This window comes from Myxine glutinosa, chromosome 6 (genome assembly GCF_964187855.1).
Source record: "Myxine glutinosa chromosome 6, kmMyxGlut1.1, whole genome shotgun sequence".
Classification (NCBI taxonomy): Eukaryota; Metazoa; Chordata; class Myxini; order Myxiniformes; family Myxinidae; genus Myxine; species Myxine glutinosa.
The window spans coordinates 183,617,015-183,636,375 of NC_136266.1; the positions used below are offsets into that span (position 1 = coordinate 183,617,015).

General features: G+C 43.3%; 1 protein-coding gene across 1 annotated transcript in view; it reads left to right on the forward strand.

The window, feature by feature from the left end:
• Positions 1-19,361, forward strand: part of LOC137429019 (polyhomeotic-like protein 2) — a 359,347-nt gene that overhangs the window by 107,549 nt on the left and 232,437 nt on the right. The window contains exon 4 of the mRNA XM_078780934.1: positions 17,330-17,497. Within this exon, the coding sequence (XP_078637060.1) occupies positions 17,330-17,497 (168 nt within the window). The remainder of the gene's footprint in view (positions 1-17,329; positions 17,498-19,361) is intronic.

A 19,361-nucleotide genomic window follows, 5' to 3' on the forward strand; every position in this document is an offset into this window, starting at 1 on the left:
CACACACACACACACGCACACACACACACACACACACACACACACACACACACACACACACACACACACACACACAAACTGTGTTTTATATATATAGATAAATCGGGATTGAAATTTAATTCAAAAATTGATCCAGACGTCTATTCTCTTTCAAACATTCAAACCGACAGAGGTAGTTATGTATCACAGCATCTGTAGAATTTTCACCCTTTTACTCAACTCCGTTTCGCTGTTATTTGGTGGAGCAAAAAGTCAACTGAGCTTTATAGATATTTATACATATATATGTTGGAAATGTGGAACTTTAACAGCAAACGATGGCTTTGTTCAAATGCTTGGTCTTGGCAGCAGTTTGCTGCTCATCGTCTTTCTCACCAAAGCAAAACCCCTTTGCTTTGTTTTGTTATTTAATTTGCATGTTCTTACCACGCTGGAGAAGGGCAACTTCTCACACAGTCGCCGTCCTGCGGTGGTCATTCTAGTTGGTTGACCGACTGTCTTAAATAAGGCAAGGCTTGTGACCCCATGGTTTCGTTGCATTCCTGCGTGTCAAAGGGTCAGATCTTGTTGTAAAGCAGACTCCTCCTTCCCTCTCGCATGATCTGGGACATTTTGTACCAGACAGCGTCAAATATTCTTTATCTGCGTACAACTCTAATTGTAAGTGTTTTATATATATATATTTTTTTTTAGAGAAACTTCTTTAATTTTTTTTTTTTATTACTGCAGTTGTGCCCAGTGGTTTCACTTAAAAAAAATTTGGGATGGGGTGGGGGTTTCTGGCTATCTTATAGCTTGTGACATGTGATTAAAGCCTTTTGAAGAAAACTGAGTCAGCAGAAAATTCTTCTCTTTAATTGAGGACTTCTGCCTTTAGCATTTCGAGGCTTGCTCGGAAGGAACATCTGAAGCTTATTTAATCAAGGAAATGTTTTGGCGCGTGGATTAGATGCCCAAATTAGTTCATAGCTTTCGGTGAAAACTGCATTGGAAGTCGCTGTTTCAATCGGATGCCACGAAATGCCCTGGCACATCTGACCAATCGCCATCCTTTGTCGCGACATTTTAAAATCCAATTGTGACAAACAAATTTTGTTTTGTCCTGCTTCCTTTATCTTGTTTTCAACTTGGCATTTATAGCATCACATGTTTCATTCTATAAAGAGTTGGCCTTTGTTTTTTGAAATTTATACTCTATCCCCACTATTGCCCTTTTTAAACATGATCTTAGGCTCGTAAAGAAGTGCCGATACTTGTGTCAAATGCATGATAAAACGTTGTGAGATCTCGATGTACTGCACTTTTCCATGAATCCCAAAAACCCTGGTATATGATGAACAAATCAACACGTGATGTGTGATTTGAACCTGGGTTCCCGACACCATGAGTTTCTTGTTCAAATGGGAATGTCAAATGGAAAAAGCACCATTCCATCATCATTTGAGAAGGAAATGTTCAAGTCCAAATAAATTTAGCATTTTTTTTTCCATTTCCTCCTCCCTCCCACCCGTATTAATATTATTCTGGTGTTGTCTTTTACCTGTGAGATATATATCTCTCTATACCTGTCACCTGCATACAAAAAACATTTCTTAATTATCATCCATTAATATTAAAATCACAAGTAATTGTCGATATTGTTTATTCAATAACAGCTCACCTAAATTCCATGATTCCGATGTTGGGTTCCTGCAAATAATAACGTTTATGTATTGCAATTATTATAGGCTGGACGAAGATGGCGAGCAGTAGGACATACAATGAGAAAGCAAGAGGGACACGAAATACATGTACACAAGTGGGGAAAAGGGGGAAACCACGAAATACATGGAGAAGAAGTGCTGAAAACGAACATTGATTAGAAACTGGAATTGCCCTGAAGAGTGTGGAGAGGCTTGCTCAGGACCGAATAAGATGGAGGATGCTCGTTGTGGCCCTTGATCGTGAAAAGCATGATGGGTCCAAAGTAATGAAGTAATTATAGGCTGGCCAGATGGCCTAGGCCCTAGAGGTACGCACACTTTATTTATTTATTTATTTTTTGTATGCAAAGTCGAGGCTCGTGTAAGAGCTAAATCATTAAACACAAAAAACATAAACGGACACATCAAACATATAATAAAGGGAGCGGGAGACAAGAGGGGGAGAGAGAGGGAAGAGGGAAGCACAACAACAGGAGAGAACAGGGACAGTAGATATGTGGAAGGGAGAGGGTTGGGGCGGGGTACATGGTATAAAACAAGTGGAGACTAGGCTACTAGGAATTTCAGGAATGAAGTCGGAGAGTGAAAGAGGTGGTTTTGGGGTGTTTTAATAGTATAGGTATAGTATAGGTATAGGTATTAATAGTATAGGTATTGGGGGTATAGGGGTAGGTTGGGTTTTTGAATCCTGGCCCAGCTCTCAACTATCATTCCTGCGTTTCACAGGTACGCGGATTCATCAATGTGCGCCGTCCCTCTGATGAACCGTTGAAGTGGGTGTCCTGTCTGCCGACATTAGTTGGTGGACGTCAAAGATCCCAAGGCGTCCTTCGTGCAGAGTAGGCAAGCTATCACCGGCATGCTGAACAAATTACAAATTCCTGCCCCAACAACTGGGAAGGCAATGGCAAACCACCCAGTATAACCCTTGCCAAGAAACTGCTTCGGCAGCACTGCCGCTCTGTAACAGAGTACGGTGAATCAGAATCAGAATTGCATTTGAGAGAGAGAGAGAGAGAGAGATGGCCTTGAGGTGTCTGTAAAACTTTAACAGTGTTTGCACTGCCAATTGGCATCGTTTCGGTGCTGTCATGTACTTTAAAAGTCATGCGGGATGAAAGTAAAATGGATAAATAAATAAAAAATGTTGCTTCCTGCGCACGTCTCTCTTCTTGGTCGCGTGGGAGTGGTACGTGCCTGCACCGATGGATGTGGGATGCATCCATCGTCCCTTCTGAAAGGCAGCCGTTATGCCTTTCTAAGGCATGGCATTCCATTGTGCACAAACCAAGCACCTTCCGTCCATAACACATGCGCAGGAATTAGGAGATTCGGTCATCGTTTTGACTTTGTGTCGTCTCTCCTACCTCTTCCCTTCTCCCCTCCAGTTAACCTGATCGCTTGAACAAGTCGGAAAACAATATAATTATGTAAGCTGGGAGTCATTTAAAGATGTGCCGAGGCATTGACGCATGATTGGCAGAGGCATTGGTATTGTTGGGCTAAAGTTAATAAGATGTTCACGAGGAGTTCTTTGAGGACGGAACCAGGACAGACGCGTTTTCCCAATTATTCAGCGGAAGGCTTTTGTTTTTGGGTTATCCGTCCGGCTATTCGTGCTTAACAGAGTTTCATTACTGCGATAACTTGTGACCTTCTGAATGGGGTTTTGACCAAACTCGAATGTACTCGAATGCAAACAAAAACAAATTCGATGTTGGGGTCAAAAGGTCAAATATCTATGGTCATGTGACGTTTAATATCAAAATCTTTGTTACTGCAATAACTTGTGAGCCGCAGGAGGGGTTTCAATCAAACTTGACGCCATTCTGGATGAACCGATTCAGTTTTGGGTTCAACAGGTAAAGGTCATGTGACCTTTGAAAATAATTTTGCTGATCATAACTCGAGCTGCAAGCATCTGATGTTTTCTCTCCTCGATCTCTTTTGTCTCTCTTGCACTCACTCTCTCTACCTCCCACCTGACCTTTAATTTCCCTCGCCAGGTGGTATTGTATTCGGGTCTGTTTGTTAGGTTTTGTTACTTGCCGGAAAAGATTCCGGCAAGTATGTTGATCTGTTCGTTTGTTTGTCTGTCTGTCTGTCTGTCTGTCTGTCTGTCTGTTTGTTTGTCTGTCTGTCTGTTTGCAGCACTGCGTCTACACCGTTGCACGTAGAATCACCAAGCTTTGCACACATATTGGTCTTGCCCTGGAATAGACTGTGCCCAATTGATGACGTCATCGGTCACGTGGTTCGGCCGCCATCTTGGAAAAACCGAAAAACTTTGCACCTCCATATCTCCGAAAGTGCTGAACAGAAAAAATTGAGACATGGCTCATTGCAAAGAACTCCCCATGGGGAATAAAATATGTTAATGATGACGTCATCAGTCACGTGGTCGGCCACCATCTTGGAAAAACGGCAAAACTTTGCACCACTATATCTCCAAAAGTGCTGAACAGAAAAAATTTAGACATGGCTCAATGTAAAGAACTCTCGATGGGGAATAAAATATGTTAATGATGACGTCACCAGTCACGTGGTTCGGCCGCCATCTTGGAAAAACCGAAAAACCTAGCACCTCCATATCTCCGGAAGTGCTGAATAGAAAAAATTGAGACATGGCTCATTGCAAAGAACTCTCCATGGGGAATAAAATATGTTAATGATGATGTCATCAGTCACGTGGTTCTGCCGCCATCTTAAAAAAAACCGAAAAACTTTGCACCTCCATATCTCCAAAAGTGCTGAATAGAAAAAATTGAGACATGGCTCATTGTAAAGAACTCTCCATGGGGAATAAAATATGTTAATGATGATGTCATAGGTGCCTCCATTATGACGTCATAATTCGACAAGTACAAAACTTCATTGATCAAGATGAAATTTCTTGAGCATCTTCAAGGAATAAATTAGTTTAGAAAACAAATAATGATGATGTCATCGGTCACGTGGTTCAGCCACCATATTTGTCCAAAATGGCCAATAAAAAAGTCCGTTCCGGCAAGTCCTCGGTCTCTGACCGATTTTTCATTTGTTCGTCTGTCTGTCAGTACATGATGTGTTTATGAAGGCCACAAGCACCACCTGGTGGTCGCCAGTATTACATGCGGTGTTTTGTTCAACCAGTACGTCTCAAAACAGTGCATGATTAAAATCCAATACTGTCTATAAAGTAAGTACAACTATAATGTGAGTATGACAATAATTAGTGCTCTTAACAATGTGATTACATCTATAAAGTATATGGTATTACTGTTAGAAACATGTTTTTTTGACAAAATATGTGCTATTAGGATGTGAGCATATCTATAAAGTACGTGTAGTTGGAATGCGAGCAATGTTTTTAAAATACATACAATGGGAGCGTGGATCCAGAGAAAACTGGAAAGGTCTGTTTGCTGTATGAACATGAACATAAACCTACATCGTCAATGCATCGTGTACACACCACAGAAACACCACACACAAACACCACACAAACACCACACAAACACCAGACAGACACCAGACAGACACCAGACACACCAGACAGACACCAGACAGACACCAGACAGACACCAGACAGACACCAGACAGACACCAGACAGACACCAGACAGACACCAGACAGACACCAGACAGACACCAGACAGACACCAGACAGACACCACACAGACACCAGACAGACACCACACAGACACCAGACAGACACCACACAGACACCACACAGACACCACACAGACACCACACAGACACCACACAGACACCACACAGACACCACACAGACACCACACAGACACCACACAGACACCACACAGACACCACACAGACACCACACAGACACCACACAGACACCACACAGACACCACACAGACACCACACAGACACCACACGAAACAACCACACGAAACAACCACACGAAACAACCACACGAAACAACCACACGAAACAACCACACGAAACAACCAGATGAAACAACCAGACGAAACAACCAGACGAAACAACCAGACGAAACAACCAGACGAAACAACCAGACGAAACAACCAGACGAAACAACCAGACGAAACAACCAGACAAAACAACCACACAAATATCACACAAAATAACCACACAAATATCACACAAAAAGTCCTGTTGAGGGTCTGCAATCTCGGATTGCTTTTTCTTTTTTTCTCGGATTTTCGGATTTTTTCGGATTTTTCGGATTTTTCGGATTTCGAAATCGGATTTCGGATTTCCGAAATCCTCTTTCGAAATCCTCTTTCGGATTTTTCGGATTTCGGAAAAATCTCGGATTTTTCATACCCTTGGATGGGGTATGACGAGATGGTGGTGAATAGCTGTCTTGTATATCCGGAGGGAAGAATGAGATCAAAGAGAGTGTGGAAGGTGGTTCCACATGTGGGAAAAGAGGGGAATAAATGAGTGGAGGTAAGCAGTGGTTTCTTGATTTTTATTTGACCTTTCACTTTAATTGATATCAAACATAATGGTGTGTTGAGATCTAACACATGCAGAGGCACATCCTCAACGCATTCGTGTCAAATTATATTTTATAGTTTTTAGATTAATTATACATTTTTCTGCCTTATACTCGCTAGCATCACAACGCTCACCCTAATCCCTCGGGGCTATACCACCGGTAGTCACCTTGTTTTGTTTTTCTTATATACATGGTCTAGGCTTGTGGAAAAGCTACGACACAGAACAGATCAGGACACAACATAACTTAGGGAACAGCAGGAAAAATGGGAGACGCCAACAGCAGGGAGCAAGGAGAAAATAGACGGAATCTGACAAACACGAGATGTAGGTAACGATGAGGGGTAGGGGAGAACACAAAGGGTCGGCAAGATGGATACATAAGAAAACGGGTGTCGAAAAGAAGGGGTGGTTTGACGGGTGTAGAAAAGTTCATGGATTTGGATGGGGTATGACGAGATGGTGGTGAATAGCTGTCTTGTATATCCGGAGGGAAGAATGAGATCAAAGAGAGTGTGGAAGGTGGTTCCACATGTGGGAAAAGAGGGGAATAAATGAGTGGAGGTAAGCAGTGGTTTTGGATTGAGGCAGTTTCAATAGGAGGGGGATGCTAGTGGACCATATACGTCCTGCAGATACTTGGGGGTGGGGGAGGGAGGGACAGAGCATGGAGAGGGCAGAGGGTGCAAGACCAGATGAGACAGAAGAAGACAGGGACACCACCATCTTGCTGTCAATGCAAGCATGCTGTCAATGTCAATGCTTGCTGTCAGTAGGCTCATAGACCACAGTGACAGGCCGATAGACTCAGGAAGGACTTCGCACGACGGAGGACGCCCAGCCGGCGACTGGCTTTGGGGGCCAGCTTGGAAATGTGGTTTTCCCAGGAAAGATCATGGCAGATTGTGAGACCCAAAAGCTTGAGTGACAGAACTTCTTGGAGAAGATTGTTGAGAAAGTCGTTGGGAGGGTTGTCCAGACGGTCTTTTCGGCAGGAAATTGTGAGAGTGTGAAATTTGTCAGGATTGAAAGACATGTTCCACTTGTTTGACCAGTCTGTGATTTTGTCCAGGTCTGCAGAGAGTGAGGAGACTGCAGACTGCCGATCTGAGGGATGAGGTGTGGAGCAGCAGAGAGTGGAGTCATCAGCAAAGAGATAGAGAGGATTTTCCAGAGAGACCTGAGTTGATCGCGTTAGTTGTTGAAGACCATTCATTGATGAAGACCAGAAATAGCACAGGGCCCAGAACACTGCTTTGGGGAACTCCAGCCTGAACAGGAAGGGGAGATCAGAGAAATCCATTCAGGGCCACACGTTGACTACGACCGGAGAGGAAGTCCGCAAACCATGCATGGAGATTTCCATGGATACCGTAGGAGGAGAGTTTGGAGAGCAGAGCGGGGTGTCAGACCGTATCGAAGGTACGTGATATATCAAGGGAGACAGCTCTGATTTCCTGTTTGGCATTAAGGACCTCCATCCATTGTTGAGACAGCAGAAGCAGCATGTCCAGAGTAGAATGATCTGGTCTGAATCCAAATTGATGATCAGAGATCAAGCCATTGGAGAAGAGGAAGGATTTGATATCCGAAGCAATGATGGATTCTATGACTTTGCTGATAATTGGGAGTAGGCTGATTGGTCTGTAGTTGCAAGGATCTGTTTTTGCACATTTTTTGTGTAAAGCGGTAATGTTGGCTGATTTCCAAGCTGATGGCAGATGACCTTGAGCAAAAGAGAGGATGAAGAGAACAGAGAGAGGGTGTGAAACAAGCGGTAGAGCAGGATTTTAGGACCCGTGGGCTGATGCCGTCTGGTCCAGTTGCAGAATCAGAATCGAGGATTGACAGAAACTTCTCCATCTTGTCAGGAGAGAAGGTCACAGAGTCCAGGAGCAGCTGGGTACGACTTGGTACGGTGGGTGCAGAGAGAGACGGGTTTGGGACACAAGATTTTGATACAAACACAGAGTTGAGGCATTCAGCTTTTTCACGTGCAGAGTCAGCTGTGTCGCCATTTGAGGTAAGGGAGGGGATGGAGGGGGAACAAATGCCAGAAACAGATTTGACAAGATGCCACCAGGATTTGGAAGAGGGAGACAGATTTGAGAGTTCAGTCTTGAGAGTAGAGAGATATTGTTTTCTTGCTCTCCTGAGGGTAGACACACACTTGTTCCGAGCTCTGTGAAAGGAAATGAGATTGCCTTCCGTTGGATATGCCTTCCAGGAAGCGAAGGCAAGTTGTTTCAGGGCAACTGCCTCACCACAACATTCCGTGTACCATGGACGGGAGGAAGGGTATGACAACTGAAGACGAGATTGGATAAATCTTTGCATGAGAGAGAGAGACCTGTTTGCTTTGGAGGAATTCCCAGGATGAGTTGATGTCAGAGGCAGTAGAGATGGGAGACCAGTCCAGATGATTGATGGCTGCTTGAAGGCCGTGCCAGTTGGCCTAGAGTGAAATGCCAGACTTGTCGGCGCTGAGGTGGCTCTCTGATAACGGCCAGAGTTGGAGAAAAGGAATGATTTTATGTCAATTGCGATGATAAATTCCATGACCTTGCTGATGATTGGAAGTAATCTAATTGTTCTGTAGTTGAGGGGGATCCGTTTTTGCACCTTTTTTAATGTTGTGATGTGGGCTGATTTCCAAGCAGATGGAAGATAACCATGGGTAAATGACAGGGTGAAAAGGGTAAAGAGAGGAAGTGAAAGAGCAGCGAAGAAGGTTTTTAGGACACGTGCGCTGATGCTGTCCTCCGGTGCAGTTTCAGAGACATTGTCGAGGGTTGCCAGAAACTTTTCCACCTTCTCAGATGCAAAGGACACACAATTCAGTGATTCTGTGTCCTTTGCACCTGTGTGATACTTCACCATTGGGTGATAGAGCTAAAACCAATGTGTAGCACAATATCTCAAAAAGTTATGGACGCATTCGGACTACACTTGGTGGACAGGTTGGGGTGTGACAAGGACTTATTGATTCGATTTTGGTAAAGATCCGAATCCGAATCCGGATACGAGAATCTTACTATAATTCACCAAATGTCCGTCTGTCCGTCAGTTCCCAGGTACCGCAAAAACAGCTGAACCGATCGCAACAAAATTTTGGGTGGGTAATCCTGGGACCCCCTGGAGTAAAATAGGCTATATTGTTTTTCCAATTTTTTTTTCCAGTTTTTCCAAACACGATGGAATAATATTTTCCAATATGAACAGTGATGTGGCTTTTATTGAAATTCTACAAATACTGTTTAGATTTTGATGATTTGCGTGTGATATGATTTAACGGATGTTTACATAAATCGTTCAAAATAAAAAAAGCCTTCAATTTCTGATATTTTGCCTTTTCATTTGGGCCTCACCATTGAAGCCCCACCCATAGGGCGGGTACCGTTGCTAGTTTTTTAAAATTTATTAAGTGACTTCACCATTGAGCGATAGGTCCAAAAACTATGTATACTAAATAGTAGGCCTGGGCGATAATGGAAAAATATATATCACGATAATGGGCCAGATTACACGATTATCATGATTATCATGATAATAAATATCATGATAATATAACGTAATTAGCACATTGAGAACCATATAGCATACAATAACAATCTCAACTAGACAGGCCACCTTATAACTACGGGCAGTTATGACCGGGATCCAATCTGTCCCGCTTTGATACAACCCCGCTTTGATTGGACACATGGCCCATGACATCCTCTTTATAAAACTTCATTCAGAATTGGATTTGACATAAATAAAAAAAAGAGAGGTCCTCGGGGTCTTTTGGGTCCTCGGGGTCTTTTGGGTCCTCGGGGTCTTTTGGGTCCTCGGGGTCTTTTGGGTCCTCGGGGTCCTCGGGGTCTTTTGGGTCCTCGGGGTCTTTTGGGTCCTCGGGGTCTTTTGGGTCCTCGGGGTCTTTTGGGTCCTCGGGGTCTTTTGGGTCCTCGGGGTCTTTTGGGTCCTCGGGATCTTTTGGGTCCTCGGGATCTTTTGGGCCCTCGGGGTATTTCAGGTCTTTCGGTATTTTGGGTCCTCAGGGTATTTTATGTCTTTGTGTCTTTTGGGTATTTTGGATCTTTGGGTCCTCAGGGTATTTTGCGTCCTCAGGGTCTTTGGATCTTTTGTGTCCTCGGGGTCTTAAAAGGTCTTCAAAGGTCTAAGGAGTCTCAGCAATCTAAAGAGTCGAAAGGTACATTCCAATAGTACGTAATTAATAGACATACATAATTAATAAACAGGATGCCACTGAGTTGAAAGAGCACGTAATTAATATATATATTCAAAAGTCACATGGCTGTAGAGTGTAGAAGATAGAATTGCAGGGTTTCTTCTTCAAACAATAAAATTAATTCTGCCTCCCAGACCGGCCGATCACGTTGAAATTTTAAGCAAGTCATAATTCATAATTATGACGACTAGATCATAATTATGAAGTTTCCAAACACTTTGGATGTTGTATAGCAACATATCATGAGAACCTATCACACCTGTCATCTTTTTTTACATTTTGTTAGGTTACAGCCTGAATTTAAAGTGGATTAAATTGAGATTCTTTTTGTCACTGATCTACATACAATACCCCATAATGACGAAGTGAAAACATGTTTTTACAAATTTATTGAAAATGAAACACAGAAATGTCTAATTTCATAAGTATTCAAACCCTGAGTAAATACTTTGTATAAGTGCCTTTGGCAGTGATTACAGCTTTGAGTCTTTTTGGGTTTGTTTGTATCAGCTTTGCACTTCTGGATTTGGGGAGTTTCTCCCATTTTTCCTTGCAGATGTGCGCAAGTTCTGTCAAGTTGGATGGGGAGCGTCAGTGAACAGCAATCTTCAATATTTCCACAGAGTCTCAATGGGATTCAAGTCAGGTCTTTGGCTGGGCCACTGCAGGACTTTCACATTCTTGTTCTGAAACCATTACAGTGTTGCTTTGGCTGTATACTTGAGGTCATTGTTCTGTTGAAATGTAAATCTTCACTGCAGTCTAAGGTCTTTTGCACTCTGAAGCAGGTTCTCCTCAATAATTTGTCTGCATTTGGCTCCATTCATTGTTCCCTCTATCCTTACAAGTCTTCCAGTCTCTTCCACTGAAAAGCATCCCCATAGCATGATGCTGCCACCACCATGCTTCACGGTAGCGATCGTGTTTGATGGGTGATGTGCTCTGTTTATGCCAGACGTAGCGCTTTGCATTCAGGCCAAGGAGTTCAATTTTCATCTCATCATACCACAGAATCTTTTGTCTCATGCTCTCAGTCTTTCACGTGTCTTTTTGCAAACTCCATGTGTGCTTTCATGTGCCTTTTGCTCTGGAGTGGCTTCCATCTGGCCACTCTCCCATAAAGCCTAGATTGCGAAGTTCTGCAGAGACTGTTGTCCTTCCGGCAGGTTCTCCCATCTCAGCCAAGGTACTCTGTAGTTCTGTCAGAGTGGTCATTGGGTTCTTGGTCACCTCCCTGACAAAGGTTCTTCTTGCCCGGTTGCTCAGTTTGGTCGGACGGCCAGCTCTAGGAAGAGTCTGGGTAGTTCCATATTCTTTACATTTCCTAATGATAGAGCTCACTGTGCTCACAGAAACTTTAACACTAGAAATTGTTTCTGTCCTTCCCCAGATCTATGCCTCCTCAATGCAATTTCAGAGTTCTATGGACAGTTCTTTGGAATGCATGGTAGAGTTTCTGCTCTGACATGCACTGCCTACTGTTGGACCTTATATAGAAAGGTGTGTTTGTTTATAAATCATGTCGTATCGATTGAATTTGCCACAGGTGGATTCCAACCAAGTTATAGAGACATCTCTAGGATGATCAAAGGAAATCGGATGCACCTGAGCTCAATTTGGAGTGTCATAGCAAAGGGGTTGAATATTTGTTGACTCAAGACTTTTCAGCTTTTTAATTTTTAATTATTTTGTAAAAAAATTCAAAAATAGAAAAATTCCACTTTGACATTATGGGGTATTTATTATGTGTAGATCAGAGACAAAAAAATCTCAATTTAATCGATTTTAAATTCAGGCTGCAACACAATAAAATGTGAAAAGGTTAAGGGGTGTGAATACGTTTTTGAAGGCACTGTACATTTATTAACTCGTGCGCGTGAAGCGAAAAGCTTGGTTGAGCAATTAGTTCACTTCTTTATATCTGTCAGCCGACTCTGGTTTTGTGATTGAGGAGCAATTTAATTTCAATTTGAATGTTATATTTTGAACACTAATCGGAACACAAACCTGCAGTTTCGCAGTACTTTGGCTCTGAATTTCGTCCCGATCGCACATGTGCAGAGGGGAGAGAAATATATATATATATACTGTCTGTTTTTTATCTTGCCAAAACGAAGTTTTTGCAAGATGTATTAGTCAGCTTGTATGTTTGTTTGTTTTTTTGTTTGTGGTTAATCATTTTTTTTTCACGTTTAGATCACTCTGTAGACCACAGTTATTATTGGAAACTCCTGTAACTTCGCATATCAGAGTCCTATAGAGATACCCTTCAGCACACAAAATTTTGAAGGTCAAGGTCAAAGGTCAAGGTCACTTTGTGGTCAATCATGGAGGTCGACGAAACACTAATTTTTTGAGTAACTTTGATCGGATCGTCTCCAAACTTCATGGGAATCTAGTATATGGTCCGGCGCTCGGCTGATTAGTTTTTGGTGGCGATCGGCCTTGACCTTCATGGTTAGCGCTGGAGGTCGAAAATTATTGACCCCAAGGTCAAATTTTGAAATCGTAGGTACCATATCGAGTAATACCTCATATGAATGCCCTTGATGAGTGCTTCCCAGATCTGTAAACAGTTTGACGCGATGACGTCATTTGATGACGTCATGACGAAAAAACGGAATTTTCACATTTTGGCAAGATACGGTTCACCCTGTGGGTGACATAATTTATTTTACTGTCTGCCTGTCTGGTAGTCAAACAAAATTGAAAATCATTCGAAACAGGAAACTTCATTTTTAGCGGTCACAAATAGTGGGGCATGTTTGTGAAAAAAATTGTTGGTTTTTGGTAACAGCACCAAATTTGGCATAGTTCATGTTTGGTATGTACTAAATGATTTCAGATATCGTGCCAAGCTGAATATTTCCCCTGAATCCTCAAATCGGGAAAAATCCAAGATGGCTGCCATACATTTTGAAAAATCAAATAAGTCCAATATATTTGACAATATATCACATATAACCATGAATGAAGTATCCTTTTCAATATTTTCAGACAACGATTTTCGAGCAATAACAACGCCGTTGTTTTTACTCTGAAAAAATACCTCGGGGGATGATTTTGCTCCTTTTCTAGTCTTTTATTGGCATAATATTGTTGCGGATATGGGATTTGCATCCATCCATATCCGCTTGTAAATATTCCCCTATTTCCTCAATACTTCCCAACTATCCCCAATCCCCCATTCCCTAGTCCCATTTTCTGTAAACAACACTCTGTAGACCCGACCTCCCCCTATTTCCCCCATTAAATGTCGTGCCCAGGTTCACCGCATCTCATGTAAGACAACTATAGGACATCTTGCTAGTTATTCTTAGTCTATGTCAGTTAAGGACTCGTTTCCATTAATTCTGACCCTTCGTTGCACCAGAATGTGATTGTATGGCACCGTTAGGAAGTTTAGGACCTCCCAATACCTCCCCGCAGCTCTTCCTCACGGTTCAGCAGCAACAACAACAACAACAGCAACGGCAGCGGCGGGCGCGGGAAGTGCGCGTCCTCACTCCGGCTTGGTTGGTAGGGGGTGTTGGGAGGGCACCAGGCCTCCCCAACGAGCCGCCATCGAACATGTGCTCGACGGGGTTACCAAATAGGGGCTCCCTGTCAGCTCCTCGTCAAGGGCGGAGCCCGGTAACCCCCGCACCCAATGGAAGCGGCGGACCGGCCCCAGTGGGGCGGAGCCAACCAGCCGAGGGCGTGTCACTCCCCGTTGAGCATGCGCAGAAGAGGGAGTGGTGACGTGAGATGCGCGCTGAGCTTGGAGCAAGCAAGACGTACCCTCCGAGCGCTGTGAGGCCTCCCTGCATCTTCTGGACTGGACCGTGCTTTATCCTGTCCCCGAGCCAAGGTGCACCTTGTGCCATCGAACTACCTGTCCCTCCCTGCCATCAATCCCTGTGTAAGTCAGCCTTGTTCCGTTTGTCTGTGGTCTGTCTGGGATAAGATAAGACGGTAATTAAGTGCCCATCTCTTCTGTGTCTTTTACCTCACTCTGCCGTGTAATCTACCCCCTTTTCTCCACCACTGTAATTATATCCTCCTCCGGAGGTCTTGAGAACTGTACCCCTTGCGTCGTTTCATCTATCCCAGTCGTCGTGTCCTTTCCATCATTGATTTGGCATAGCGCGATTTGGTCAACGTCTGGGTGAATCGGGTGAGTTGGGGAAGAATCGGGGGAACTGTTAGGTCGCGGCAATACCACCGCTCGGTAAATAACATCTAAACCGCGTCCGTAACAATATTTTTTCGAAATTATATATCTGATTTTATTTTTCCAGATAGATGAGCAGATGCAATGAGCATCATGTTAGCAAAGTGATGTAAGCTTGTTCACAGTGAGAGTCTGCAGTCATCTACATCAATACCTGATACTATAGAATGGACCCTATGTGTTCTGTGCCAAGAACATTCTAACGCACCACTTCAGTGTCTGGGAAATTCGAAATGGACAGATGTTGGAGCTGGTTATGGGGGTCTGGGTGGCAATTTGACAAATTTCCGTGATCCTGGCTAGAAGCCAGTGCCGATAGACTTATGCCGGCTTGATGGTAATGGATTTGCCAGAGCTTTGGGTGTGGAGAAGGCACGAGCACTTCCCATGTTCCTTGCCTTTACTGGATGCGACAGTGTATCCTCATTCGAAGGCAGGGGTCGGAAAACTGCTTTTGATATTTGGAAGTCATTTGATGATGTAACTGCAATATTCACCAGACTCTGAATGAAAGTCCAGCAGGTTTTCATGAAATATTATGCCTGTACCGGAGGCATACATTGTATTGCTATATGACAGAACAAGCTCTGAGACTAGTGTGGACTCTGCTAGAAAACATCTATTTACCACCAAAGGCAGATCAATTGGTGCCATACCACCAACTAGAGCAGCACTGTTGCAGCACACAAGAAGGACCATTTTCCAAGGTGAACATGTTTGGGGGCATGCACATGTCCATGTTTGATGTTCACTCACCAGAGTCCTGGGGATTGAAGAGTGCAACACAAGCATGGGAACCACAGTGGACGTTACTCCCAAAAGCAGCAGTATCTTGTTCGGTGTTGTTACGATGTCGTTACCAGAAGGTGTGTGGAGGACTCTGCAAGTGTCAGGGCAACTCTTAAGTGACTTTGCTTTGTTGTTGCAGTGGCAACTGTGACCATTGGAAGTAAATATACACAAAGAATTAAGTTAAGCACCCCCCCCCCGTTTTTTTACAACCTCGCACATTACAAGTTTGTTGTCGTCAAAACAGTGTAATATACCCATGATATTGCTATATTTTCTGGAGAAGTGATATTATGGTCACATAAAAACATAACAATCATGCCGTTTTCAATATTTTATTCTGAATAATTTAAGGTGAAATTTTTTGGGAATTTTAGGCATATTTTCACCTCAATTTAAGTATGGAGCTATAGGTCCATCACGGACAGTGTGGATGACGTTTATGTTTTCTAACGTACAGTCATTGTTCTGAGAAGACCTCTAGCGATCTTTGCGTCAATAACGTGTGTAGGACCCACGTGATCGGATCACTGACTCAACCCTACGTCTCATAGACCCTGTAAGCCGTCGTATGCGTTGCTGTGGCAGGTTGTTCCATTCCCGATGTAATGCACGTTCCAATTCATCCAGATTGGCTATTGGAGGGACCATCTTCGCAATTTGTCGTCCCAACATGTCCCAAACGTGCTCGAGGGGGTTCAGGTTCAGGACAGGATTAGGGGGTGCTTAACTTAATTCTTTGTGTAGGGGTGCTTAACTTAATTCTTTGTGTATATATAGTAATACATGAACAGTATGCCGAAGATATTAGATTTATTCGATTTTTCAGTTTGTGTGGTGGCCATCTTTGATTTTACATTTTTATGGGATTCAGGGGAAAAATTCAGCTTGGTGCTATATGTGAAATCATTTGGTACATAGCAAACATGATCTCTGCCAAGTTTGGTGCTTTTACCACAAAATCCACAATTCATCTAAATTTTGTCACATATCTGCCCCACCAAAAGGATAAACAGTCATGACAAACTAACGTGTTAAATGAGGTGGTGTAAAAGACGCTGCATCAACAGCGGTAAACTTGCAAAACAATTTTTCTACAACCTTTCAATCTCAATTGAATTATGTATTTGAATGCTGCAGAATGCAAATCACCATTCTGGAACTTGCAAAACCCTTTTGTTTAGCAGTACTTGAACAAAATATTACGGCATTTTACATCATCTCGACCAATTGAATTTGCTGCTCGCACAAAAAAAGCCCATGTCCTTTTTTCTGATTTCAAGCCCGCGTGGGGTAATATGGCTTCTTTGCTTCTCTGAGCAGAGATCCTGCAGCATCCAGGCAAAGCACTGGATACTGCTCGATTATCTTACTGACACGATGCACAACAAATACTGTCATCACCATCGGACTAATAATTGTGCAAAGCAATTTTGGAAACATGCCGGCAGGATTCTTTCAAATTGAGCAAATAATACTGCAGATAAATAACGTTAAATCTACTTACAATGAAGAGGCGACTACCAAAGTATTCAAACTGCTGATCCATTGCTGATCGCTGCAGATCAAAACTTGTGTTTGTTGTGCATCGTGTCATTAAGATAATCGAGCAGCATCCAGTGCTTTGCCACCCCTCAGTTCTTCCCCTTTGTGTATGAAAATGTGCCCAAGACTCCAAGTCTGCTCAAAAATCAACAAAAGCTAAAGTATCAAAACAGGAAAAATCATTATTTTAAAAGGTTTGTACCCTTGATGTAAACAACCTATTATGCTGTGGATTGAATGATGGAATGTCTTGCCTTTTGGTGTTGTGTTGTAACTCTGATGGGAGCCTGTGGATCATTAGTAGGATTTGTAAGAGGTGCATTACGCATGCGATCTTTGTTACGCCGAATCAATTATCATTTTCTGCATTTACTGTCTGCAGGTCATTCAGCAAGCTCTCCAGCCTTCTGCAGCGCAGTACCTGCACCGTATGTATGCGGCTCAACAACAGCATCTAATGCTGCAGACTGCAGCCCTGCAGCAACAGCAGCAGCAGCAGCAGCAGCATTTGAGCAACACTCAGCTGCAGGGGTTAGCTGCGGCACAGCAGGTCAGCTTGACGTCTTAATATGTAGTTACTCACTTGAACTGCCTAATTTGTGTGTCTATTGGCATGGGTTTGAGTGTGTGTAGGTTGCAGGTATATGTGGGAAGAGGTAGAGTAGAATACAATATGAATTTATTAATTTATTTTGACATCCTTCGGTGATGACTATGTTCTCTTGTTTGTGAACAAATCGCTGCCCTTACTCGTCAGGTCCTTGGATGGTGTAGAATGATGGCTTTGAGACAAATGGGTTTGACAAAATGCAGCTTTCATATTGAGCGGTGGTTCCAAGGAATAACAAGGAAATTAGATGCAATAGGAGGCCGTTCGGCCCATCATGCCTGCGTTTCAATGTACTGTTATTGTTGACGATATGGGCAGTGATTAATTCATTTTTGTAGGGTGGGGGTGGAATTTCACACATTAGACACTACAGTGCTGGGCTAGCGGCTAGGGTGCCGGCTTAGGATCCTAGGATCCTGGGTTCGAATCCCGGTCGATCGCTGAATTAACGCCAGGGGGGTTGACTCAGCCTGTCATCCTTCCGAGGTCGGCAAATTGAGTACCAGTTCACTGGTAATTCCCTGTTTGTCGTAAAAAGGCGACAAAAAGGGTTGGCGGCAGGAAGGGCATCCGGCCGTAAAACATTGCTTCAAAAAGGGGACCAAAAAAAACAAAAACAACAGCCACGGTCCCCGAAAAAGGCCAACCCCCGCTTGCGGGGAAAAATGGCCTCTGAAGACACTACAGTGCTTGAGAATGCCCATTGGAATTTATGTTCCAGTGATGTCTGTGCTTTGGTCAATGTGAGACGTGAAAGTTAAGCTCACTGTATCCGTTCGTTGGGCTTTCATTGAGAGTTCCTTGTTCCGTGTGTGATGTTGTGCAAGCTATTAGCTTTGAGGTGTCATGGGTATTTATTTATTTGTTTATTTTAGTCTTTCAGGAGTTTCCCTTGGTTTGCAAGTTCTAATCAGTTCTGCTTGTCAGCTTTCAATTCATCAAGATGAATAACTTGCCAGAGTTTATTTTTTAATTTTTAAATACAGAAATCTATGCTCGGGGAGGAGCTAAATGACCAAGGGCAGCAGGTTAACAGGCTGACAGAGAATCAATGTGGACCAGGAAAGGCAAAGACATTGCACATAAATGCCAGAAAGGAGAGGGGAGATGGGAGTCAGCAAGATTGAAAGCAGAGGTGCGTATCGGAGAGAGCTTGTCAACCCGCTTGAAAGACTGGAGGGAGGGGCACAAGACAACAGGCATAAGGAATCGGTTCCTGAAAAGAGGGAATAGATTGACGAAGGAATATATGTTGGTGTTTAGCTTTGGAATAGGGAGGATAACAAGGTGTGGGATTTTGGAAAACGCATGTCACCTATGCAGGCTGGGGGTGGACTGTGGGAGTAGCGATACGAGAGGGGGGGGGGAGGGGGATCTGACCAACCTACCTGCTGTGGGTGCGAAGCATACCATGGGACTTGGCATCCTGCTTGAGAGATGCCTCCAGGGAAGCATCTGAACCATCCTAGTGTGGGGACTTGTACTCCATGATGGTTTGTTTAAATGACTTTTGAACAACTAGGGCATGCCCGTACTATATATATATATCTAAAATTATATCCCCCCCCTCTATTTACATGAAATGGTTTGGTCCAAAGCGAACGGCTTGCGAGTGGTGACAATCCCCCCCCTCTATTTACATGCAATGGTTCGGTCCAAAGCGAACGGCTTCCGGAGTTTGGTAAAGAAATCGCCATCGCGTACACAAACGCGCAGGAAAGCGAATGAATCGCAAATTCGTTTTTATTAGTTGTAAAACATAGTTTAACGCCAACATAGTTTGCAAACGTGAAATAAATGAATA